General features: G+C 42.7%; 1 protein-coding gene across 2 annotated transcripts in view; it reads left to right on the forward strand.

The window, feature by feature from the left end:
- LOC117952548 (inactive dipeptidyl peptidase 10-like) overlaps positions 1-27,700 on the forward strand; it is a 172,025-nt gene that overhangs the window by 103,876 nt on the left and 40,449 nt on the right. For both annotated transcript variants that reach the window (XM_034884928.1, XM_034884927.1), the window contains exons 4-5: positions 17,308-17,402; positions 17,534-17,608. In XM_034884928.1, coding sequence (XP_034740819.1) covers positions 17,308-17,402; positions 17,534-17,608 — 170 coding nt within the window. The remainder of the gene's footprint in view (positions 1-17,307; positions 17,403-17,533; positions 17,609-27,700) is intronic.

The raw sequence follows: 27,700 nt of genomic DNA on the forward strand, positions 1-27,700 counted from the left end.
GGGTAATGTGGGCGGGGTAATGTGGGCAGGTGAGGATAGAGCGCCACAGTCCGCCCCTAACAGTACATGTTTGTTTCTTCAGCGCATAACTAATCACTCTGTCACTCAGCTCAGTAGGTCTTCTTCGTTGAGCCATCAACCCACCTTGATTTACTTTCATTTTCTAATTAGCTACATGATCATTGCAATTAATCTCTATTCCCCTGCCACTCAGCGGGGTGGAGAAAAGGAATCAAAGATCAGCCATGTTGCTGTCATCTGCCAGTGGTCTGCAAAGTGCTTCGCAACATATGGATCGATAGAAGGGAGACGGTTACTTGAAAGAAGTAACTCACATGCTTTTCCACTCTTTGCATCATCATGCTTGGGGGTTAATTAGGAATTGCATGCTCTGGTGCCTCTCATTAATTAACATTAGACACTTCTCAAGCTGTGCTGGGAACTACTGCTGAGGCATCAGTGCAAGGAAGACTGTGTGTGTGTGTGTGTCTGTGTGTGTGTGTTTGTGTGTATGTGACATGCAAGAACACCCACACACACACACATGACTGTTAGAGCGTGAAGGTTGTTAATGGCTGCATGCTCCGGAGCTGAAAGCAGCCGGACAGCTGTGAATACTGGAACAGACCAACGGTTAAACGGAGCTCCTCTTCCCAGGACTGAAGACTCAGCTTGGAAAAGCTTCCTCCTTTGGTCAGGCCTCCGTTTAGCATTACCAACGCATTCCCCGCGAGCTGGTTCGTATGACATTATAAGAAAACCACACACCAATTCGTACAATGTCCCACAAAGGGACGGGGACCCCAAACTGTTTCCCTGACAACAGTTTGATTTAGCCAACAAAAGGTGACTGAGCCGGGTAAAGAGGAAAGGGAGCTGCCGCTCCTTTTAGAGGCCGTTGCTAGTTCAGTGTAGCAGACAAGAGGAGACTTAGATCTGGGTACAATGTCCCGCAATCTGGCGGTCCTTTCAGGGGCCATGGCAGACGAGACGAGAAAAAGCCATCACCATGCCGCAACCACAGTTGAGTTTTGACACCAAAACGCCTTCTAAAGATCGGAAAAGAGATTCTGGTTTGGATTAAAACCCTCCTGGGGCACAATCATGCGTGTCCTGGGTGACCCAGGGATGTGGACTCCACTCTACTGGGTTTCCTTCCTACAGGGACCACAGCAGCATTCACTGTGCTGCATAGAGTAAGAAGTACCTTTAATGCATGTGAATGGCAGTGCATTACAGTTCTGTGTGTTCAAAAGGTTCGTGAGAACAGCCTGACCTGACAAATGTTACACTCTTCTCCATCTTCCAAAAAGCTAATAAGCTACTTGTTATCCGATCCTATTTTTGAGGCTCTTGACATGCCCATTATCACAGTTATGAGCAGTGAGGGACACTGATTACAAAGGGAGACATTGTTCTCCCCGTGAGCTTTCTTACTGTTCGGGACTTTCAGCAGTGATGTCAGACATGAATACAGACATTAGTGCATCATAACTCTGGTGACTCAGCGCTTTTATCAAAACTACTACTTCACAATAACATATTACATTCTGTAGGTTGGATCTTGGATGCGTCATCGTAATATATCAACACCCAACACATAAAATGAGGACCAGAGAAAACAATAAAGCCTGGTCATAAAAGCAGAGGGGTTGATACATGGACAGGATGTGGATCTGCCCCTGGTGGCTGGCTGCAGTGTGGGTCTTAAGCCCCTCCCCCTCCACTTTAGTAAACGGGACATGGTTTTTGTCACTTTAGATAGCTCTGACCATGCTGATGTCTGTTCAAGGATTTGTCCTTTGTCCTCTGACCAGTTTGGTTTTATTTGGTTATTTGATGCTATAAAAACAAGGGGAAACGTCGTGATTGACAGCTGTGATTGGTCTGGCAGGTGTATGTGCCAGACCCTTACCGACCGACCAATACTGCTCAGACTCTGGCTGTATAATTACAAGATGGCGGCGCCTGTATTTGGGATATTTATGGATTTGCTTACAGTCTAGAGTGGACGGAAGAGGAGAGGTGTTGTCCATCTGTAGAGTCCATGGAAAACAAAATGTCAGGGAGTGTACACACTAGCAATACGTGTAGAAATGAACTTTCTGTCATATTCTCTGGCAAGAGCTTTTTCTCTGTGTGTGTGTGATTATGTGTGTGTGTGTGTGTGTGTGTGTGTGTGTGTGTGTATGTGTGTTTGTGTTCGATTGTGTGTGTGTGAGAGAGAGAGAGACGAAGAGAGAGAGAGAGTGTATAACAGCTGAAAGAGTTGTTTTCATCCATTTCCCACAAACCCAAATCTTAACATTAGGAGGCTTATTCCCTTTTTAACGTTTACCATGATGTTGTTTAACGGTGAACGTTATTAACAGTAATGACCTGCAGGACACACAGGCTACATTCAACAGGTGCCAGGTGTTACCACTCCCATTACTCTCATTGGTCAGTTTGGTTGGTTACCAACCCATTAAAACACTAAAGTCACTCAATAAAAGACACTCGTGTCTTATTGGCCTCCTGCTCGGGCGAGGTCTAATCAGCCATGATAATTAAAGTGAGCTGTGTGGGTTTTCATCATATTTAGGATCAAAGAAAGTTCTGACCCCGCTGTTCTCTGAGCCAAAACAGACTTTCATCAAATGGACTCCACCACCGAAACACACTGCTCAAGCCAGGCTTAGCCTCTATTTTATATTTTTACAGTTTTTTGTGTGATTGTTCATTTCTGCACCCTTACAAATACAAAAGTATATTTCTTTAATAATAAGATAGGGTATGTCTGCCCTGAAGGCAGGCCAGTGTACCTGTTATTGGCTATTTGATGGGATTCTAACTGAGGAGCGTATTGATTGGCTCACACCTGCCTGCAGAGAAAGACTCTGATTTATGGGATGCAGGTAAAGAGCTGGCAGATCTCAGGCCGGCAGAGGGTTAAACCCACCAATCACAGCCCGTTAATACTAAGGGCCCTATCTGTCACCCGGCGCGGTGCAGAGCCCGGAACAAGCGTTTTGATATTTTAGGACCGTCCCACGCCCACCTGCACTCTCGCCCATCTTTGCACCCATGGGCGTGCTGGTCTGACAGGGAGGTGTGTTCAGGTGCATTCTGGGCATATTGCTTTCAGGAGGCAGAGGGAAGTGATCATGCCATTGACCAACAAAAACCTGGTCTAAATTCTAGATAATGCATCACTTTGTTGTTATTTTAACACCGCATTAGTAATATGGGCCTAGGCTCATGCATAGTGTGTGCACAATATGCACAATAGTATAGACACAGGAAGCTCAGCAGCACACTAACGTGCATCTATGATTAATGAAGACACTAAGGACAACCCTTTAGAACCCCGCGCCTGGCGCACGGATCCGTTTTACTGCTGTCAAACTAGCAAAGTGGACTGGGATGCACCTGCACCATGGCTTTCAGACCCGGTCAGCTCAACAACCGGATCTTTCTGTGTGAATTACTAGCTTGTATTAAAATAACACTGTTTTGAATGATCAAAATCCTGAAATGTATAATGTTAAATGGTTGAACCTAACAAAAGGCTATTTTGTTTCTATGTATTTCTTTCTGTTTCCTGTGAAATGGCTCCGTGCCTCCAGGTCCAGACACACTGGGTTCAGTTTCCCTTTTTATTCTGAAACCTATCCAAAAAAATTGTACAAACGAGACTTACAACTTACAACAAAATTGCAGGTGCACCACAAATTAAAGTAAAATAGTTTTGTCCAAATCCAGAGGCCAAATGATTTGGAAAGGGAATAAATTCCCTTTTTGATGGAAAAACAGACATTATTGTCCAGTCCATTCCATAAGACACAATACATAAGAACATGGCTTTCTCCTAAACTAAAGAACCCAGTGGGCGTGAAAGATGTTCCAAACATTGAATAGATCATTGGACAATGTCGACCAAATTACTGTTGCAATGTACATGGGTACTGGTATGTATTATGTTCAGTATACTACGTTCCAATCTGACATAGTAGAGACATATAGTACTTTGTATTAGATGGACGTAGTATGTTCCTGTAAAACACATGCATCTTTACAGTATATTATTGTACAGGTGGGTAACACAGTGTAATATAGAGCTGAACGGATTAGCTTATTAATCTGTTGATTAACAATGACCTTTTTTTAATCATTAATTTATGTTTACATAATTCATTAAGCTAAAGTCACTTGATCAGAAAGTTACTTGAAGCTCCTTTATCTTATTTTAGAATTTGAAGAATTTATCTAGGTACAAGTTGAAGGCCACTGACATTTTATAGACTTTACATATAATTAAATAGTGTGTAGGCTACGTCGATCAATAGATAAGGAAATAAGGATGTACAGCTAATATAATGTAGTACAAGATGGCACGTAAGAAGTATTATTTCCTGATTTTTGACATATTTTGACAGCAGTGCTTTTAGCTGTGTTGTCTTTGCAGTGTAACTTTGCTGTACGCCTGTTTGCTTGTACCAGACCTGTCCCATCGTTGTCATGGGATGTCACCACAGAGGTCCCTGATGCCAGCAGTTGATGTGGTGAGTGCAAGACATGACGGCCAAAGCTAGAAAAATAAGACCCGAGTTGAACTACGGCAGAAGTATCCATTAAACCTTGACAAGGTGTCAGAATAAACCTGGGCTGCAGGTGGTGTTGTGACTCGCCAGCTGCACACTTCCTGTTACTGATGTTCAGCGTATGATGTCAGCTCACTCCCTCACACTGCCGCCTTCATCCCAATGACCACAGCCCTTAAACTTCACAATCCATACGGGCATATGGGCTTGGCACTGACTGGAGGTGTCTGTCAATTGGCTTTTTATTTCCCACTGCCCTTACACACTCTTGTTGGGATGCATCACCATGGAGACCATTAATGTAACCTTTCGATCTGTCACTTTTGACAGAGAGGAATATGTGTGAAAAGCCAGTCTCGGGTGGTGTTTTTGTTGAATTTCTTTTTTGCCTTCAAGGACATACTCATGAAAAATGATTGTTTTATTACATATTTTAAGCTTCCTGAGGGAGAGGCTTGCCTCCTAATTCCGTAAATTATCCTCTTTTTCCAAATGATTTTCACATGCACCACTCACACACTCTCACACATAGCAAATGTGCATAAACACATATATTCAGCACTGTAACACACACAGATACTCAAACAGTATTTAATTTTTGTCTACAGAATTGATTTGGCATCACTCATGGTTACCTTTGTTATCTGTAAGTGCAGTTTAATACTACAGTTCCCAGAATTCTGGAGAGAGCCAATGCTTATTGAGCAGCTACTTTGTCAGAAACACAGCAAAAGTAACGTATGTATCTGGTTACAGTGCAGCCAAACAAACTCACATTGTAGGGAAGCATACAGCAATGGAAAACTACCACAGAATGTAAATCCAGGGAAAAAGGCTATTCCAGCACCCTGACCTTCACTACTCTACCTAAATGATAATCTACTCCCTGTACACGTACTGAAAGCTGGCACTGGACGTAAATCATGAGGTGCCAAATCGTTCAATATTGGGATAATTCCTACGGGGACACTGGGCGGGTACCCAAGCAGAACCCCTCGGTGCTGAAACATGAGGCTCAAGCAGATGTGACAAACACTGTTTGAGTGGCCCACTTGAGGCTGGCTCCAAAAGAAAGTCCATCCCCATAGGCCTACATTTAATTTATTTTTAGGCATTATATTTCTGTATATTTAAGGTGCCCTGCCATATGTACTCTATTTTATGACTTTGTGGTAATGTTCTACCATGGACTCTGTAACATTTTTTTGTGAAACAAATGCCTTGGTTACCTTGTTTCAAGTCTTCTAGTGAGGTATAGAAAGCCATTCAATGAGCTAAGCTGCTTGATTCTGATTGGATAACAGCTAGCCAATCAGAGCCTGGCTACCAGTATCCCCTACCCAGTGAACTGAAGCAAGATAATTAAAGGTGCAGGTTTCCAGACCGATCTGCAGGGCGCAATCAAATCCCTGGCAGAGTGGGCGGGGCTTACTCAGTCTGACATGCTACAGTATGTGAATACAGGGAAAGCTCTGTGAAATGTCCACTTGTCTAATCAAAGGTCTGTTCATGGTGTTTGTTGATATAAGCCACTCTACTCAATCAACAAGTCTCACTAAAAGACAGAAGGCCTTTGATTTTAATTCATGAAACCTTAATGGATTATTATCCAGCTCAGGCAATGTTCAAGTCATGCAAAGGAACAGCATCAAATCCTTTCATCTGATGGAAATAGGTCCCTAAATGCCCAACTAGCAGGGAATAGATATTGTCCTTAATTATTACACAGTTATTAGTCCTGTGATGGGAATAAGCTTAAAAAATAATCAATGTCCTTCAAAATGTCATTGGAAACCCCTGAAGCAGTTGTGTCTGGTTGCAGTGTGACTCTATTCAAGATACACTTTGCACACAAACCCTGGTGCCACTGCGTCCTTGGGTCACGAGGGCCAATGCATTATGGAGTGACATTCATATCCCATCTATAACCTGCAGCACCCTGCAGAGGGGTGTGACATTTCACTTCATTAAGTCCTCAGTACATTTGATGTTCCGCCTCGGATACAGGGCCAGTGTGAAAGGACGGCGGCTGATGATGAATTAAACATGGCGGGTTTAAATATAGCCTTCTTGGGACAAAGGACTCAGTATAGTATCTCATCCCCCAACCTTTTCACATCCTCTGACATCATGGCCTGTCTGACGACTCATAGAGACGCATTTTAAACGTTTCAGTTGATTGACGAGGCAGATACCTAAAATCTGATTACTCTCACTAGAAAGACCAAAACCAATTATGAATTAATCTACCAACAAGTGTTAGGTGTGTTTCCAAAGCCCGATAAATCTTATTCCTCAGTGCTAAAACATTATAAGTAAGCCACACTGTTGCTCTGGCTCACATTACATCACATCCTTCTTTACCATGAACACACACAATGTACTCAATCCCGTACATGCTGCTGTGTGAATCCCATTAGTGCACCAAACGTGTGTTACTCACAGCTGCAAATAGTCCCCAAGAAATGCACATTTTACTTCTGATTGAGTTGTGTTTGCTAAGAACTTGCACGCTTGTGTTGTGCGCTTTTGGTGCGTATCAGAGTGTGACTGCTGCGTTCACACCTGCCCTGACCAACCACACAATTGAGGAAAACCAACCAAGCCCCCTAAAACACCTGCAGTGATCTTCTATTTGGTTAAATGAATCTTCCAGAGGCAGCCATAGTGTTAGCTGGCACATTGGACCGCAAAACAACGTGCATCCAGTGGCAGACTCCCGCCCTGATGAGTGTACGATTAACATGATAATGTGCAGCATGTCAGTGACACTTGCTTTGCAATGCAGATAACATGTGAATTACATATTAGGCTGTAGAGTGGTCAAGGAAGAGAAATTAATAAGCGGAATAATGAACTGCAGTTACTCAGGCCCATATTTCAGAAAGCTTTGAAGCGCACTGCCTCTGAATATTCCACACGCCTTGAAGCCTTGAAGCGTCTTTCAGCCATTTAAGCAAATGAAAGGTAGAGCTCTCTAAGAGATACAGCGGACACCAATTAAAGCGAGTCTGTGAAGCGAGCCGGTGCCACCTGTTCATCTGGGGCTGTTGCATTCCTTACAATTTATCTAAAAAATACACACAACCAGTACCCCGAGCGCTGCCAGTCATCACTTTACACGCCATGCTTCCCCTAATGCACTGAACAAGAAAAGTATCTGCAAAACCATGTGCAGAAGATACGTCTGAGGTTACACACAGTGTGTTGAGCCATTCTTAGAGAATTATTTAGATCTTAAGAAGGATGAAAGGCTATATTGATAATAAAACAGCTGCTGTTTGTTTAACTGTTCCAACAGTTTAATTATGATCATATTCTGGTTTTTAATCACTTAGTTAATTCTTATTTGGATGACACAGTTTGAATGACGTTCCACATGGTAGGCATCAAGGGAAATCTCCCAGCATGCTCCAGGGCAGCAGATTTATGGACATAAGTCTAATTTTATTTGTCTTCCTGCACTGTTGCTGCTGTAATTGTGTGTTAACATTGTGTGTTAACATTGTCCATGTTTGCCCAGCTCCAACACACTGTGTGTATATGTGTCGTATGAAGCACACATGGACACATGGTGAGAATGCATCAGGGTGCAGCAATTGGACATCCGTCCATCATGAATTCCTCCTGGGTGCCTTTACACTTTTTCACGTTGACATGGGATTCTGCCGGAGCGGCATGAGGTGACGGTTGTGCTCATACTTACCTGTGTGGTTCGGTTAAAACTAACCCTGTTGGGTTTCTCTGGCTGCTGCAGTCTGTGAAGCCTGTTCATGACTTCAGAAGCAAAACTACGTGGTAATCCATCTGCTGACCATGAACTGCTCTTATTATTTAATCAGTAAAAGCGTACATAGTTATGTGGAATGTAAATTGTCATGGTAACCGTTGGCTCGTTGGAGATGAGAGCGAGGCGGCCGCGGTTCTGAGACGCAGGCTGCGCAGTTGCTTTTCACCGACTGGAAGAGCCAGCTGGACCCAGGGCATGCTGGGAAACGCTGGTCACTCAGGTGCTTTAACAGCTGATTGATTCACTATTGACTCAACATGATGTTTTGTATAAACCTTTTTATTGATTTTGAATTGGAGGGATTTTAATTTCCATTCGTCTGATTTAAAGACTTATTCTGGTCAGAACACGTGTTGTGTGGCTGAGAGTGACGTTTAGAAGTCAGAGAGACTAAATCTGTTCAGACCACGGCTCATCTACAGTGTGTTGTTCATTCAAATCAGCAACAGATCACATGTAGAGCACTTTGCCAGCTACTCTGTCATCATTAAAACAACTGGAGACTGTGTACCAGCTGATGTTTAGGTCTGATAAGGTTTTATTGAATAGGAATTACACCACAGTGTTTCTGGCACTTCCTGTTCAGCTTGAATCTGGAATCGACAGGAAGCTGTCCGACTTTACAGCAAATCTTTGCCACCCCCCCCCCCCCCGGCTGCTGCCGTGTGGAGTCGTCCACTCTCCAGGTGAGACGCGGCTCATCTCAAACGAGCCTAGTGCGTTGGTTTCTTCTGCATGTCCTTGTCTACCCCCTAGGGGTGATGGGTAATAGCTGCACTGCAGAGTAAAAAAACGTAGTTTTTTTGTTGGTTATTTCAGCCTTTAATCAATAGATGTGCGCCTTCTCTACCAACTGAGCTAACCCGGCCACTAAGTGAGGTAACAGTTAATTGTCAGAAAAACAGGAAAAACCGGCGTTCCGTTGGCATTTAACACAAGTCGTTCTGCTGTACACAGGATGTTACTGTATTTAGCTAGTGCCGGGGAGGTGACCCAGTGATGAAAGTCCTTGGGATAATGGAAATGTTCCTGTTGGAGCCACAGGGGAACTTCATGTTGGAGACATAACTGCTGACTGCACGGAACAATGCAGCCTCCTGCAGGTGCAGGCTCCTTTGAACAGGAGGTAGAGGAGCCTTCGCTGGGACTGCTTTAGTCACGGTATTCTCAAGAGAAGCCTGTGTGATGTTCACCTGCTTTTGTTAATGTCATTGTTTTAGATGGGGGAGACGATGGGGGAGATGAGAACAATAGGATCAGCAGGAGATGCATAGCTAAAGGAGAGCAGATGAAAAACATTGCAGATATTCTCTCTCTCTCTCTCTCTCTCTCTCTCTCTCTCTCTCTCTCTCTCAGACACACACACAAAATCATTTCATGTTGCATAAGTGCTTAGAGCAGTAGTGCGTGCATAGCTTAATGGAAAGCAATTCCCATTTTCCTATTCCGATCTTCTTAGCTTGCATGTCCAGTGGTGTAAGAGGCAGAAACCTGACGTAGTTGGAGTAGGTTCTCAGCACAAAAGAGTGAAGGCTCTTGAATCATGCATTCTGGGATAGGAGACAAACATGCCCTGGGTTGTTTGCATTTCTTTAAACCAATCCCAATCATCTTGGGTGGCGCTAAGCTCTGGACGCAGTGACGTCAGGCTCTGCTAAATAGCTTGTTTTAGTGGAACATTTACCCCCCCTCAAACGATAACGCCACAAACAATATTGAATGAAGTTAACTGTTGACACAATACAGCAACATGATCTATTTACATTAGCTGATACATGGTTACACCTCATTATCTCTTACCAGTGGATCTCTGTGTGTACGTTGTCCACATCAATCCCACCAATCAGTCCCAAAACATCCCAGTTAGAGAGACAATGGCGTAAATATACTTTTATAAATCTTTATAATCATTACCCAAAATAACCAGGCCGGAGGTGTTGCCGGTGCCAGATATTCTTTAAAACTTGCCATTATTCAGTGTGAAACTTTAGCTTGCTAGCTCAGATGCTGGTCTCGTGATGGACATCTGGGGAAGCAAGTCAGGCTTATACTGGGAATGTATTATCATCGATCCGGACTGGCCAAGATAAAATGGTCTCATTAGCTGGGATTGAACTAGTCTAAGACATTCCTGCACGCCAACCAATGCAGGACAAGAGTGGCGTGGTTTGTTTTAACATTTCTCATGCACTGTGGGCATCACTGAAGCAGCACAGTGTTAATACTGGGACATATAAACCACTGGCACATGGAGTACACAACCTCAACAAGTCGATGAGAATGATTCACAATGGCTCAGTAAATAAGGCTCAGTAATTAATTAAATCTCTTTATTGATGATGTCTAAAAGGGTCGTGTTGCAGAGAAGGTGTTGCGATAATCTATCTCTTAATCTTCTAATCAAATCAGAGCATGTTACTCGTTTGTTTTGCTGTTGGGGGAAAAAAACGTTGAGTCAGAGATTGAGTGATTGCAGGGGTGTGCTCTTACTGAAGGCACTTGTCTGCTCTCGTTCCATCAATCCCAGTGCACTGGTAGATCCAGAGCAACGGGCGGCAGGTTATTGGACGCAGCGTGTGCTCACACACCTTCCGTGATCTCGGCTGATACAGACATGATAGCTGCAGACAATCAGAGCAATGGCATTCTGTCGTAATGTAGGAAGACTCATTTTACCGATAGATCGATCATGATCCAGCTGGCCGGGGGCCTACTTGTTAATTTAACCTGGCACGGCTCGATTATGGAAAAAGAAATCATTATCATCATCATTAACAAGATTAGTGATTGACTTTTGGAAAGATGTTACATTTAGTGAAATCAATAATAAAACTTAACAGAAAAAGCTGAGAAATACCCTTAATACTTTCCTCGTTGAATGTCTTGAATTCCCCTTAAAATAACTAATATAAAGAATGTATTCACATGTTGGCCGAGAGAGTTTAGCCTTCAGGAGGGCCCACAGTGTGTGTCATCCAGAACACAATAAAAAATAAAGAGTTTACTTGCAAAACTTACTTAAACACAAGTTTCTGAGGTCAGGAACTAAATGTGGATCCTGGTTTCTGCAGGAAAAACACAAGTAGAGTTCCTTAACATGTCCTTGGGTTCCTAGAAGAGTCCCTGTGGTAGGAGGGGCTATTTGAAAACCTTTAAATCAGGACAGTGAATATGAAGTGTTTGTCTGGCCATTATCATCACTGAAACAATTTAGGAGACGGTTAAGGTTAAAAAAAAGATTATTAATTAGTTTTCTCCCTCTGTCTACAACATATGAAGTAGCAGTTAAGAGAGGTAGAGATTCCATCTCGTCAGGAAAGTTATTTTAGGGAATAGGAAAGTTTCGCTCTTGCCTGATTGAAGTCAAAACTGATTTGAAGTAAACTCCCAACGTGTGTTGTGACCATTTCTTGGGACAGTGCGAGTACTTTTTACAACTCCTCAAATATGTGCAACATGCAAATGAGACGATTGACGTGAGTGAGCTCTGCCGGTCTGTGAGTGATTACCTGCATTCACGTTGGCCCCTCGGCCGTCCGATGGTGCAGCGAAAACACAAGTCTTTCCGTCCATTTTGAATGGGGGGGGGGGGGGGGTGCATTACGGCTGCTGTCGGGGTTGCTCCAGCGGCCAGCCGGGAGAAACCACAGTGGCCTTAGGTGTTTAGTTGAGTCTACTTTTTGGGAAAACGTTGCTGCAGTGGCCGATCATGAAACCGGCAACCAGACTTGTTGGTGTGTTTTTTAAAGTTTTTTCTTCCATTTTCTGCATGTGTCCTTGAAATGTTCAGTCATAGACTACCCGTGCTCCTAGTAAAACAAGTTAGTCTGGAGCCCTGCAACAGCTACAAAATAGGGTGTGTTGGTGTACTAACCCCCCCCCCCGCCTCCATGCCTCCTCAAATGTGAGCGTGTTTGCCACAAATTTGCACTCATCACCAGCTAGTGGTTGTTGTATTCATAATGTTATTGTCATAAATGAGCTCGTTCACCAATCTGCCTTTGAGTCTTTAACCCAAATGGTTTATGATGCTGCCAGTATTAGCACTTCTCTTCAACATTAGTAAGCACACTCCTGCCCAGTGATGGGATGAGACTTTGCGTTATTTTGGCATTCATCTTTATTCACAGTGGTCCAGTCCAGAATGAATACATGGCATCGCACGTTGCAGGTATAATAGATTGTATGATGTTTGTGTGAGTCACTTATGAATAAATGAATAAAGAAGTTTGGTATTTTTAAGTTGAAGTTGAAGGTGTATATTATTCTCATGGTTAGTCTGGTATTATGGTACAGCATGTTCTTTGAATGTGTGTATCCCTACATGTGATTTTGCTTTTGTTCACCAACAAGAAAAATGAAGTGTCTAATGTTGACTTTGCACCAAATGACTCTTTGTGTGATTACACTTAGTCCCAGCTGTCTGAAGTCAGTCTTGTCCTCACTTGATTTTCCAACAAAGTCAGCGTTTGATATAATTGTGAGTTTTAAGTCTTGGTAGTAAAATCTTGTAGTCTGTGACCAAAACCTCGGTGACATTGTGACAGAGTGTTTTTAGATGTGAGATGGTGTCACACGTTAGACTTTTCCAAGTCCATTCTGAGTCTTCTAGTGTAAGGTAGGCTTTGAGCAGTGTACCACATAGGCAGTTTTTTCTGAATCACTTTAGCACTAGCAGTTGCACATGCTACCACATTAACTGTCAGCATCGGCAGAACCAAGCACTCGTGTTATGTCTTTAACAAGCTGGCTTTGAGCCTGACCAGCTGTGGCACCTGGAGGAACTGCAGGGACTGCAGAAGCAGCATTCAAGCATTACGCAAGCTTCACTAAATAATTCACTGTGTGCTATGCATATTACATCGGGCCCAGAGTTCCCACTTGGCCCTCAGACTCTGCACTCCGTTGGCTGTGCATCCTCAAAATCCACTTTGCACTGTTTCCAACCCCCCACCTCTCTCTAGTGATGAGCCTGCAGCCAGTGGAAGGAAAACAGGCGTTTTAAGTGTCTAACTTCATGTGTGGTATCTGACGCAAAGTGTATGCATTGTGTTAATTTGGACACAGCAGGAGGTTTGGTATAATACAGTTTCTGAGCCACTATTTGGCAAACAAAACTAACCGGACTTAGTGCAGAACATGGTCCAGAGACCGGGTCCACAAAGATCGACCTTGACAATGCTTCCCTGCAAAGGCAAAAGGCAGTGACTTTGTTTTTGGTAAAAAATGAGTAAATTACATTTCTTGGACATTCAAAACATCCTTTAACATTAAGTTAGTTTCGTAGTTTTATTCGAGACACTAATGGGTTGTCTTGACAGTAACTTCTAAAAACCAGGAGAAACCAAGAGAGAAGACCGTAACACCAGCCATCGCTCACTCGCTTTCATTTTGTTTTGGAATGCTCAATTTGACGGTATGTACACAGGAACATGATAGCAACACATGTGGACAGGGGATTTCCACTTTTCTCCATTTGTATCTTAAACCGGCAAAGAATTACACTAAATACCTAAAATACACTAAATGCAGAAGGTGATACGAGCCACACTTTGATCACTAAGTGTATCACTCCACAAACATTTGATATCTATCATGTCGTAATCATTTCCTCATAGGATCAAAAATAGGCACACGCTGAAGAAATGTGACAAATAATCACCGGCTGCCATAGTTGGTACTGAATGCTGTTTTTCAGTATTGCTGCCTCCAGTCAGTGGGCTCTATTAATCTGCTGTATCCTGTAATCCTGACAGGTATGTGGGCAGCAGACTCTAGTGCTGCACACTTACAACCCAAATGCTTCTGGAGTTTCTTTCAAAGGAACATGGCTTACTGAGTCCAAACACTGGAAGGGAGATGTCATTAGTCCAGCCTCATTCATTTCTTCAAGAAGTCCTGTGTATGGCTGTTTACCAAATGTATGGGAATACATACATGCATAACCGTCTGATCATTCCGAGGATTTTCACTATTTGGGAGTGACAATCTGCGTAAAAGTTATATCCTACCTGACTGCAAATAGATCCATTTTGTCTGCACCTTTAAAAACACCACGTGGAAATCGAACATGTCCCGAGAGGTTTGCATTTGCGTACCAGGCTAGTGAGCTACTGCATGCGTAGCAATCATGCTGTGGAGTTTTTGTGTCTAAAGCTGCCAGCGTTTCTCCAACAATCAAGATCCACAAAAACGTATCTGTGTGGTAAGTAGGGGGGGTTGTGTTCATCTTCTTGGGTAACAGGCTGTGGGTCCCCTGATCTGAATGTCCTGCTGCAGCAGTCTTGTGGAGAGGCGTTGTAGTTAAAAGAAGCCCATGACATCCTGAAATTTTGGATGAAATCTCTTTCAGCAAAGCCTTTGAGATCATGATCCCCCCCCACTCCGGGCTCCGACTCCACATCCACACACTCCACACAGAAGCAGCAGCCATTGCTCCACAAAAAGCCAAAATAAGACATTTGGCTGAGTACTGACGGGTTTAAAACAGAAGAGGAAGACGTGGTTTCATTGGTCATGACTAATACCATCTTACCACAAAGACTATTCTTAATTTAAACCTGTTTCTGACTACTACACAGATTCAATTTTGATTTTCGCCACATTTCTGGCTAACATGTCAGATATTAATGGTGTAGTCTTAAATGAAGCTGGAAGGAGCCCTACATCTGGAAAAAAGATTTACTTAAAATAAGACACACAAAGCTGCAGTGGAAGCAGTGGGCGTGCACAGTGACCATTGCTTAACCCACCAACGTTACAGAGTTAGGCGTGCCATAAATAGTCATGATGTTACATTATTCATCGGGGTACAGACGTTGGGTATTACTTATACATTAGAGTCTTAGCTTGTTCTTCTTCTGCTACGACCATTTCATTATTTAAGGAGACAAGTGCAGAGCAGCACAGAGGCCTATGGTAAGGTTTTAAAGATCACAGATATTACTTCCGTTTTATCAGCTCTTCATATTCATTTATTCCTCATAGGCATGCACCGACTTCAGGTTTAACACCGCAGGGCACCAAAAGATTCAAATTACATCCCATTTAAAATGACCTCATCGGAGATGTATGGAGTATATTTGGAGTCAAGTGGGGGCAGAGGGACTTTGTAATCATGTGTTTCTTTTGTATATTGGTTTGGAACATGTGTTGTTGGCTGTGGTGTTTTTGTTCACGTCGATTTCTTTTAACGTACTGTATTGTATGCTAGTCCCGGTTTATGGGTCCCTTGGGTTGCCGTAGAGGAAAGGGGGGCGGAGCGGAGAGAAAGAAAAATTCGAAATTCTGAGGAAAAAGCCAGTGTCAGTCTTTTTTCTCGAAATTCTTAATTTACATGTAGCCCTAGTCCTCTTTCCTTCAAAGCAGTCCTCTACACTAGAGGTCTACATCAATTCTCGTTGGGATCAGGCCTTTCAGAACCACCAGTCCAGTCCATTAGAGTTTTTTTTTTATTGCCTACGTTCTTATTTGAAAGTTGAGACTGGTTTTTCAAAACATTACACATTAGCACAACCACACCCCCGATGAGCACAACACCTCACACACTCTGCCAAATTAAACCCTCTTGCAAAAACGATACACTCATTTACTAAACCCATGTTTTTGTTACCACATGAAATACACACATTTAATTTGACTTAATTCTGTTTGAACCAGTTACACACTGCTGTTGCTAAGCTAACACACTTTCAGCAACACTACATCTCAGTGATTAGAGTACTGTAAATACACAGAGGAAGTGCAAATATACAATAAGTTCACCAAACACTACACCAGACCAAGACTGAGGAAAAGTTCATTTATTTCTCTCCACATACCCGAGTCAACATGGAGAATCAACAACGAAACGCGTTCCAGTTTCCTACTGCTGCTACTACAGTAGTCTGCATGACACTGTTAGCTCGGAAAACAACAGACACACATCAAATACGGGATCCAGTATGGGTTACAATCACAGAAAAACAACAGACAACAACAACAATACTAGACATTATCTCTGTGCCTAGCTGGGTCTGGCCAGAGAACATCACAGGTGACAGGCTCGTTGGCACAACAACGTGGGAAGAACCGTCTTGAATGTCGCATCCATCAAGTGAAGTTTATTTCATCCATAAAAATGGAAAATACATTGCTCATGCCCGCCGTAATACCCTTAAAACCTAGAGTAGAAATATCATACAATAAATACAGTATACAGTACAATACTGTACAGAAATACAGACAAATAAAAACTATACTATACAAATAAAGACACGTTTAAAGTGCTTGTTATAATGTCTGAAAGTGTGAAGTGAGGGTGAGTGGGTGAGTGAACTACCTCTGGCTGGGCCTCTTCCTCCACCTTCTCCCCTCCTCTGTGGACTCCCCCTCTCACTCTCATTCCTTCTCTTCTGACGTCTTCCATTTTGGTTGAAGGCAGGTGAACTTACCTGCTGTCATGTCATGTGTTTGAGTTTGACCAGGTGGTTCATAGGTGGGTTCATTGGAGGTCCTTTGTTGTGAAATGCAAGGAAGTGACTTCTGTGTCAAATGCATACAAGTGTGTATAGCGTTTGCAAATCAGTGTGTGTATGGTTTTGCAAAACGTGTGACGCTGACAATGTACGTACTGAATATAGGCCGGTGTTGTTCTCATTGAGTGTAATGTTTTGCTAATTGTGTCTACCACAGGGGACAGTCTACCACAACTGTTGACAGTTGCACAAATGTGAGCGTGCTTGGCTGTCTGCGGCGTTGTTACTGTTACCGTGAGGGAGCGATGAGGCTTAGAAAGCATTGCTTGTTCTCAATAGAGTGAGCAGGGCAGCTTTGCGTTGCCTTGGCTGTGATGTTTTTCTCTGTAATGGCTTTCTGATTCAGGAAAGCTTTCAAACTCCAATTTCCTTCACACAGATGTTTTATTTTCTTTGTTGCTCGTGCTTCTATTCCCAGACTCGGAAGTCATCTACAGAAACAGTGATGGCCACGTCATCAAGTTCAACATCCTCACAAACGAAACGGAGATTGTCCTGACAAACACAACATTTGTAAGTATAGTAGTTTGTCGTACTGTTTGTTACATTATAAGCATTTCTCATGCTGGAAATGCTTTCATAATGATTGACATTGCAGACAGTAAATCCATCTCTCTGTGTCCTTCTTCCTCTCCTACTTTCAGATAAATTTCAACGTGGCAAAGTACTCTGTCTCCCCTGATCTGAAGTATGTGCTCTTCGCTTACGATGTGAAACAGGTACGTTCTTAAACATGAATGGGTTTGCAGTGAGAAAAGACAGAAAGCGTTTCCGATTTCTCACATCTCTTTTCATACAATATCATACACCCCTTTTCATGAGAACACGTTGCATATGAGGCTCGGCCCTTATTCCCGCTTTCTGTATGTAACAGATAGTGTACTCACTCAGATGAATAAAACGTAAACGATGGTTACGGCATCAGTGTCGATGACAGGATAGATTATAGAAAGATGTGACGGATGACAGCACATGTTAACATGAGGTTTGCCTTATTAAGCAATTGAAACATAATGCCAATTCAATCTGATCATCTGGTTACATTTGCAGATTCACTTTCATTCAGAATTGCCAGTTTTTTGCAATGCATTCAAGCATGCTCTTATTTGAAAACACCATACAAAATGATGTATATACATATATTGCCCTCCACTCCACGTAACTAGTTTGTAACTGTCCACAGCAACTTAAGGAACAAGCAGGAATCCTACATGAGACTAAGCAGACTGTTGTCTTTTGAAGAGTTACACGAGATTGAGATGTCGAGATGTCTTAATGAAAGCAGCCCAGCTGACTTTCCATCCCTGTCACTCCCACCTTGTATTTTCTTGTTTAAGAAATGAGTTTCCACAGTTATAAAGACTACCGAGATGCTAAAGTAGCCTGTCAGGGTTGAATATAAAATACCTCCACCTAGTGCTGTGGTGCTTAGTCCATTTTGACAAGGGCTCAGTTCAGGGGGGGGGGGGGGGGGGGGGGGGGGGGGGGGGGGGCTCAAAGTTTCACCGTGGCCTTTGTGCGACAGGCAGGTCCCATTCATTCACTAATAGAGCAGCGAGGCAGGCTTGAACCATAATTGCCAGCTTTCCATCAGAAAAGAGAAGATGTAAAATGAGATTTGCAAATTGGACCCTCCACTCTGGGAGGGATAAGCTGTGAGGATTAGTGATTCATCCCAACTGATCTGCAGAGTTTGCATGGAAAGTTTGAGGTGACAATTTGGAAAAATGCCGCAAACAGACCCACGCCCAGTTTAGTTTTAGCATAAACTAGGTATGTTGCAATTGGTCTATTTCTAATCTAGTTTTTAAAGATGTTTTTGTAATCCCTGATGACTGACTTAAACATGCAAACTTACAACAACAATACGGGTTTGTTACACCATCATTTATCTCCCCGTAGGAGATATTTCAGGATGAAGCCGTTTGTAAGAGTAGCATGTTCCTGCATCATGGGAAGCTGACGGGTCAGGACCGCGTCTCTAGGCATGACGGCCTGGCTCTGGCCCGAGACCTCGACAGAGGCTACCAAGTTGTTGTTAACAAATAATCAAAATACCACAACATAAATGAACCACTATAATTATACAGAGAGCATATGCAGCCAATTGAACCTTTAAAATATGAAATATCACCAGTCCCAGCCTTGAACACAAGGTTTCATTGTGAGTCTCCTCTGACTCAGCAGCTCGCTTTTAGAACGGGCCGAAGCACGAAGAACATTTATGAATAAAGATTTAAAAATCCCCAAACAAATTTTAAGTATAGTTCCATGAGTAATATCAATGAATATGAACATTATAACGGCCAGAAAGAAACCATTCTCACCTTGTGCAGTTTGTTCTTTATTAAATCAGAGTAGAGCTTTGAAGATGTACAGTCAACAGTTCTAATGACACCGGGGAGTGGGGGGTGTTTACTGTGTAACTTATGAAGTTTCCGCCTGTGTGGACGCTGCTGACAGCAGTGGAAACAGTGTGTATCTTATTTATGACATAGTATTTGTCAGAGATGCACAGCGTTCTGAGCGTGTACTCCCTCCAGAGACACACAAGAGACGGACAACAGCGTCCTAGCGGTCAAACATTTGGTGAAAAGACAGCAAGTGTGCACTCACTTGTACTGTGATATGCATGTCATTTTAGTGTTTTAGCAATTGGAAAAAAACTGTAATTCAGTCATCTAAACCAGTACAATATGCTCAGGTCCTTATTCCTGGTTTATATATATATAACCCCTGTCACTATGACTACACACTGTTCATTTGATTGAAATCTGCACTTTGTCTTTGCTGTAGTTGTTAACAACCAGGACAGGGTATTGTTATCACCTGTGTGTGTGTGTGTGTGTGTGTGTGTGTGTGTGTGTGTGTGTGTGTGTGTGTGTGTGTGTGATCATAGAATAATGTGGTGTGTGGAGGCCAGACTTTGTCGATGCGATGGCGTGAGAGATGTAGTTGAAAAACCTTACGGGTGTGAGGTTGAGGTCTAGATAAGGGCCACATTTGAAAAAGGGTGTGAGACGGTCTCTAGTTTTTAAGTGTTGTTCTTGAGCTATAATCTGTGACAGGTGACTGTGAATCCTTTTATCAGCCAGGTGCCACTGCACCCTAATGCACCACGAACATTTAAGCCCATGCCCAATCATTAGGTGCTAATGGACTTTGTGTGGCATCTGACTGGAGCAGTGTTGTAGTCAAGACCACCTAAACCCAGACCAAGTCCTTACCAAGAGCCGGGTGTATTGAGACCGAGACAAGACAGAGACATTGAGGGCTTCAAACCTAGCCAAGACCCAGACCAGAACAGGGCAAGGCCCCCACTGTATGACACAATAAAATGGGGAAGACGCTTAGGGACTCCTCAAACTGATCTGAAAACACACATTCCCATTTAAAAACACCCTCAGAAAACAATAAGATTCTTCTGCATTCACTTATTTCTTTGCCATAAGTGTATCATGAGAGATGCCTTAATAAACTAATCAAAAAGCAGCTGTGGTCTGGATAAAATCCAGCCTCAGCGACAGGACAGAGTAAAACTGCAGGTGACCCCGAGACGACCCCATTCTGAGTCCTACGGCACTGGAAAGCAGGGGAATACACCGAGATGATATCGACATTAGCCCGATCTTCATTTTGTTCATTTGTTTGTCTTATATTTTGGACATTGTGACATGACTCAAGTGTTGTTTCCTGGTTTCAAGGCAGCCTTACAGATCAGTGATGTTGGACTGTTCTAGCTGTTGTATTACTAGCCTTCACTGATTATGTATCAAAAATCTCATTGTGGAATTATTTTGTGAAAGCATCAATACACCAAGGCATTGATGTAGTTGGTCTAAAATATTTTCAGGGATAATTTAATAAGCACACTTGAGTTAGTTAAATGTTTTTCCGAGCTGAGAGCGAGCGTTGATGCGGTTTGATGGAATCCCACACTTTGATCTAGGAACTGTACCGTGAAGTGTGTGCTTGCAGTTTATTAAAACCTGTAATGAATGAGGAAAAGAATAACAAAGGGACCTGTTTCTGCTCTAAAATGAGTAAACCGGTCTCCAGTTAATCAGACCCTCTGATCCCTTGCAGGCTCTGATACGTTGCTCTGGATAACTGTATTAGTGTTAGCTTCAGAAGCTACACTATAGCTTCACTCTCTGACATACCTCTGTATTAGCAGCTGTGTGACTGTATGTTTTAACAGAAATTGGCGATAGAAAGTGATTCCCTGGAGTCACGTGATCGGCTCGACAGAGACGGCGGCTTAAGGTGTAGCTCCTTGCCCAAATTTGTCAAATAGTTGTTTTATATGTTTCCAGCTTTGATATTTTACCCCTTTGTGCTCGTTGGAGTTCCTTGAAGCAGAATTACAAACAAGAACAAAGTCCAACGCGGTGATACGGACGCCATTGCAAAGGCATTGCTGGAGAAACAGAACAGCTACTCGAGCCACGCTTCCCTCAGATTCAACAGATGGGCCTCGACAACGACAATAAGCTAACGGCTGTCCATGCTCAGCTAGCATCTCTGATCTGATGTGAACAACCTAAAAACCACCGTGGAAAGACATTTGCAACCAGACTTTTATGGACTAGGGTTCCCTTTCTGCTGCCCCCTGCGTCAGACCAGACTTTTCCGCTCTGACAAAGCTACGTCCCTGAAGCAGCAAACCCTTGAAGCTGAGTTCACCAGATCAGACTCATCGTTACGAACACATTTGACTGACCGGACAGCTTTAGAACGATCAGTAGTCAAGAAGGAAATAAACAGAAATCTGAATTCCTCATTCACTTATAGACGACTAACAGTAAAAGTTCTGCATTTTATCTGTAGGTAAACTCATGATTTTTTTTGATTACAGGACAAAGTCCGGTTAATGAGCTTCCAGTACATTTTCTGTTATGTTGTGGATTTGATTCCTAAGTGACTGAACGAGTCTCCTGATATCGGGTGTTGGTGAAAGCTCTTTTAGCGTCACCCATCTGTAGGATTACATCCAGTTATCTGACTTCATCTGAATCACGCAGTGATTAAGCTTTACAAAAGCTCCTAATCTCTGGGATTCCTGTTTATCACTGCCGACAACAGGCTCGTGTTCTTCAGCCTCGTAGACAGACATCTTGTAATTCTCTCGTCACCACAGATCCTTGCAGCCTGGTCACTTTTTCACTCTTTATGTCATCTTATGGCATCTTTGTGGACCAGAGCTTTCAATCACAAGCAACGGCAATCGAACACGGTGTGGGACATTTGTTGCATGTGCTGTCTCTCTCTCTCTTACCATGCATATTCTATTTTTCCCTTCCCACTGTGCAGCGCACTGTGTGGGTTTGACGTTGACTGATATCTCGCTGATTCAGAGTGACAGCCTGCATTGTTTGCATGTCAGGTCATAAATGGATTGTATGCTTTCATATGTTCCGGATATTGCAGGATTTCTGCTTCTTTCTAGCTACTAATGCAAAAGTTAAAAATCCATTTTCCTCCAACTTTTTTGTCTTAAAAATGATGAATTTCATATTCGAACAAAATGAGTTCATGTGCCAGTGTCCCGCCTCGAGCCTAAGTTACAGATGAAAGAACAAACGAGCTGAGGGGGAAGTGACAGATGTAGTATTGAAAACAGAAGGAAAGGAGGAGACGGACACTGTCTCAGCAGAGCCCACCTGGTATGTCACATAAGGGAGTGTTTGAAGGGAGTGTGTCAGAATGGGGGCTGCTGCAGTGAACTGGCATACCGACTGTTATATATTAACATTTCTCAGATTATGACACCACAATACAAACAATATGCCTTCATGATTTTGTTATTAAAGTAAAACACTTGCGTTCTTCACACTGTCTCTAAAAGCCGCTGGATAATGTTTCACGTGTTTAATGCCAGCCATGTTAGGGCCGGCCATTAGGAAATAGTGAGAACGTGATATTGAGCCCCCCCCCCCCCCCCCCCCCCCCCCCCCCCCCCCCCCCCACGCCCCCTCCCCCAGGAACACAGTCGCTCAGGTGACTCTAGCTTCAGTTATACTCCGTAGATGGCGTGCACGTTACGAACATGCACGGAGTTGTTACGCTATTCTCCCAAACACCAGGGCGGCGTACAAACACCAAGAAGTAGTAGAGAAGAAGAGTGGGCAACTAAAGGAGAGCAAGCTGTCTGGCAACAGTAGTAAACACAGTGAGGAAAACAGACACACCGCCAAACACACACGCATCCATGTGTCTACTCTAATTATTAACGGGACTGTCATTAATGTCCAAATTCAACCCGACTGTTGGCCTCTAACACTGTTAGGAGCACTCTATCCAAGAGGCGGTTTCTTTAGCTCTGCAGAGGGATCCCTCGTGTCTTTCAACACCCTCCAGCTAAATGCGTCTTCTTTTCTCGGTGTCTCGCTAGCGTCTGCACGCGACGACTCACACGGACGTTTGAACAGGCGAAGCTGCTCAGCCCGTCTTCTCATAACGCTCATAACGACAGCCATGGCGACAAACACCACGGCAACCATGACCCTAGCTGCATGCCTCATGTCGACTGCGTGGTGAGGCTTGACTATGGAGTTTTTTTTAGATTGAAAATTATTTAAATTTTACAATTTAAACGTTTTTTTAAAGTACTTACATGTAGAATAAGTAAACCTAAGTCGCCCAACACACAACTACGATAATTCAACAATAAATAACGGTGACACTATTAACCAGTAACGACAAGATAAACGTTGAGAGGGAACGATAACCAGAGCCCAGAGGGAAAAATACGGCATTTTAAAAGAAGCTTTCATGTACGGCAGCTAGCCAACGGGAGACTACAGAGAAAGTGGGATATTTTCTGTTTGTTATGAAAATATTTCAGGTGACCCATTAAGCGGAACCGAAACGATGAAGCACAATTTAGGTTCTAATCTGGTCCAGTTCCTACCGGTTGCGAAGGAACCGGGTTTCGGTCCCCAACGGTTCTCTCTGAAGGAATAAGTGGTCCACAGTGTTTTAACTCTACCTTCTACTATAAGAAGCGTTGTTTGCTTCTCTTGTTAATGGAAAATCTAAAAAGAGTGAGTAGACAGGAGCGTGCAGTGCACTGGAGATGGACGTTAGAGAGCAATCCTTGAGTTCTCTCTTTCTTTCTGTCTTTTCTTCATGTTTTGACCAGCTCAGAGCAGAGGGAGGAGCAGTTTCAGCTTTTGGAGTGTGTTGTTTTGTTCTTTGAGTACAACCCTGGACCATGTCGTGAAGAGGAATCAGTTCTTTCTCCTGCAACCAGGCTGATGTGTTTCTGTGAAAAAGTCTCCAAATGGGCCTGTTGTAATGGAAAGCTAGAGCAGCATCACAAACATGAAGGAGCAAAAGTTCAAAGCTTTATACCTGGAAGTTTACCTTGTGGCAAAGTTGCCATGGCAACAAGATGGTTCAGCGTCAGCCATGGCCGTGTTATTCTCCGGTCGCCATTCGGCCTGACATGTTTTCCACAGATCCATCCAGGGAGTCACTCCCACGAGGATATCGATTCTCTCTTTGCTTATTGTGGGCTGATGCCAAGCGGGGGAGGGGGGGGGGGGGGGGGGGGGGTCTCAGTTACACTTCCTCTGTCATGCCGGTCCCATGACACTCTTTACGTGTGTATGCTGTTTTTTTCTCTTTGTGTTACTAAGATGTTGTAGTTTCATGTCATACCGTAATATCTCCTGGGAGACTACACACTCTAAAACTGTACGACGCCCTACTTCAATACAACTATTACGTACTTTTAATTTAGTATTTTCATTTTCCCCTACTTGCCTATTGTACATTTTACTTATCTATTTGTGTAGCTTTACTTTGCATATTCATATACATTAGACAAAATATCATGAATAATCTAACGTGTGTCAAAGAGGATAAAGAGGAGACTTTATTGATCCGGTGGTGAAATTCCCAATCTATCTGCCACGTCAAACTTCAGCTGTTATTTTGTCGAAAGTCACTTAAAAGTAACGCAAAAGTGTCGTAATGCATTATAATTTAAAGACAGTAATATTGTAATGTAATCAGTTACTCATAATTGACTATTAATCTATAAGATATTTTTATTTGGGTATAAGGAGCTCACCCATGTTGCCACTTTTAGGGCTTTGGAAGGCAAAAGAACTTTAAAACATAACATTTGATTCAACTAGAATGTGCATCATAGCTAAATCATAGCTAAATCATAGTTAAAAGACATTTAAAACCATAAAAATTACAACAAACATCACCGAAAAATGACTGGTCGTATAGAACCAGTCACTAGTCATTATTAGAAATGGATAAGTTCAATTTAGTAGACAGAGTTCATTACAGTGATTAAATATAATTTTGGGGCCAAATGAATGTAACTTGTTTTTAAAAAAAACATTCATTAATTAAGTCTTATTAGCAGCGAATGTATCATAGAACAAATACTACTCAAAGTGTTTGGTTTAGGCAAGGCAAGGCAGCTTTATCTGTAGAATACATTTCAGCAACAGGGCCATTCAAAGTGCTTTACACAAAATCAGTTAAACAATAAAAACAGTTAAAAAATAAAAACAGAGACAGTTGTTTGTATGTTTAGAAAACATTATAAAGCATTGACAAAGTCTTATTATATAATTGTAAATACAAATTTATTTCTATTACCCCAATGATAAAAAATAAGTTAATAACTTTAAAATAACTATTAAATAAACTATCAATAAGTTACTGACTAAGTTAACTAAGTAACTAAGTTACCTGGTTGTCACATCATCAGCGGGGGGGAGGGTTGCTTTCAAAGACCAAAGTTGTAGTATTAACACCATTTAGTTATATTGGCCCTTGTGCGTATGGTTCGTGACATCATATTCATCTCCACAGCAATTGTTATGTCAGTGTGGAAAAGGTCACAACATGTTGTGTTCATCATCGAGCCGCCAACAAAGGTCAGCGTACCCATGTGAGCCCTGCACCTCGTTTAGTGGAGCATTGCTGAAAAGTTCATTTGAGTGCTCCTTTGGGGCATGAGGAGGGTTTTTTTTTTAATTCAGGGCAGAGAATTAGGAGGTTTGGGCATGTTAGAGTTTGACAAATGAGCCTGAGCACCTTGGAGAATGACTCTGTAATCCCAGTCCCCGTTCTCCACAGCACGGAGACATGTTTGTAAAACCAGCCTGCACATTTGTGTTGAACACACTCAACCCCCGAGTGTCGACTGCAGTCCGTTCAGCATGCACGGAGAAGCTACCACCTACACGAAGTGGATGTGGGTCACGTTGAGCTCGGGGAACCCTCTTCTCTCCAAACAGTCATTTACAGTCACTGTTTACGAGAGTCGTGTTCGTTGTGTTCCAGCTTATTGTTATGGGCGCTTAGGCTGGGATCCAAAGCATTATTGTAGTCATTGTATAATGTCTTTATAACATCCATAAGCCTCATTAACATCTTTTTAGTTTCTTAAACTAGTATTTTGGAGAATAAGATATTAATATACTCTGTTCTCTGTGGGAGTACTGGAACATAAACCGCCTATCCTACGTTTTATTTCCGACGTACATAAGTACTGTAGTTAGTTCTTAACACAAACTCCTGACAGGAATATCTGGCTCTCTAGCTTGTAAGTGCTCCACAATGTGTGTGTTAGTGTGGCTAACTTGGTCTGTCAGCTGTTTGGAGTCAGAAGGTGTACGGTGGGTTCGTACAGCTTGTTCATTGAAAACGATGCTGTTCTCATCAACTTGTACATACTGTATACTGGAGTATACAAAAGACTTGCAGCCAGGAAATGGGTGTTCATATCCCGGGAGTACTATTTAAGGGGACCAGTGTTTTAGCCCAAAACAACAACCTTTTGTCTAATCTTGAGCCTAAACGTGACCTGTGCTCGGCCGTCTCTGTCGACTAAACTTAACTCATGGACGTCATGGTGACCGGTACCCGTCTCACGGTCATCTTTTCTCAGATAAATGTAAAGACCACTAAACCGCTAAAATTCTGTAGGATATCCTACCAGTCGTTGTGCATAAGTTTTCATGCATTATCATACGAACCCCACTGTGAGATTACGTTGCTGTGGGAGTTGACTTTGAACCGACACAACAAAGCTGTAGGGCAAAAAGCCAAAACAAGGATCTGTAGAGCCGAGGGGTACTGCACAATCAGGGGAATAATTAACTGTGGGTTTACCATCGCAAACAACACCTTTTTACATTACACATAGTTATCATGAAAATATAGATTTTACAGTAGCTGCTTCGGTAATTTCTACATTGCTTACCATCGGAGGTCCTGCAGTCACATTGCCATCTGCTGTAGTGCCTCACTGAGAGCCATTGGCCTGTTACCAACAACGGCTGAATCCTTTTTATCCTGTGAATATAATTACAGACACATTTGCATCCTCTCACTACTTTCCTCACACACAGTGGTGTAGTGAGGCAAACACAGGTAGCTTCACTGTCCCTGGGCTGACGTGTTTACATGCCCAAAGAAAATCAAATGTACGCATATGCAACTTTTACAGGACAACTTTGGTGACACCCGGACATAAATACCTGGTGAACCACCCTAAATTAAAAAAAGGAAGAACATTAAATTAAACATGACCAGCTGACTGACATGAGGTTGAGGTTCATCCCACACAGTAAAGGCTGACTGGGTCTTTATGAGCTAACGTGACTATATGAACGGACATGGCTTTATTAACGAAGACACAAGGCAAACATGCTCATATACAGCCTTGGGAACTCTGTTGGTTTAATCACAACAATCTAACAAATTGCTTATTTTTTGGGCTTTATGTGATAGCATAGCCGTAGACAGTAAAGCAAGGAGAGGGGGGGGGGGGG

Source organism: Etheostoma cragini, chromosome 11, assembly GCF_013103735.1.
Source record: "Etheostoma cragini isolate CJK2018 chromosome 11, CSU_Ecrag_1.0, whole genome shotgun sequence".
NCBI lineage: Eukaryota > Metazoa > Chordata > Actinopteri > Perciformes > Percidae > Etheostoma > Etheostoma cragini.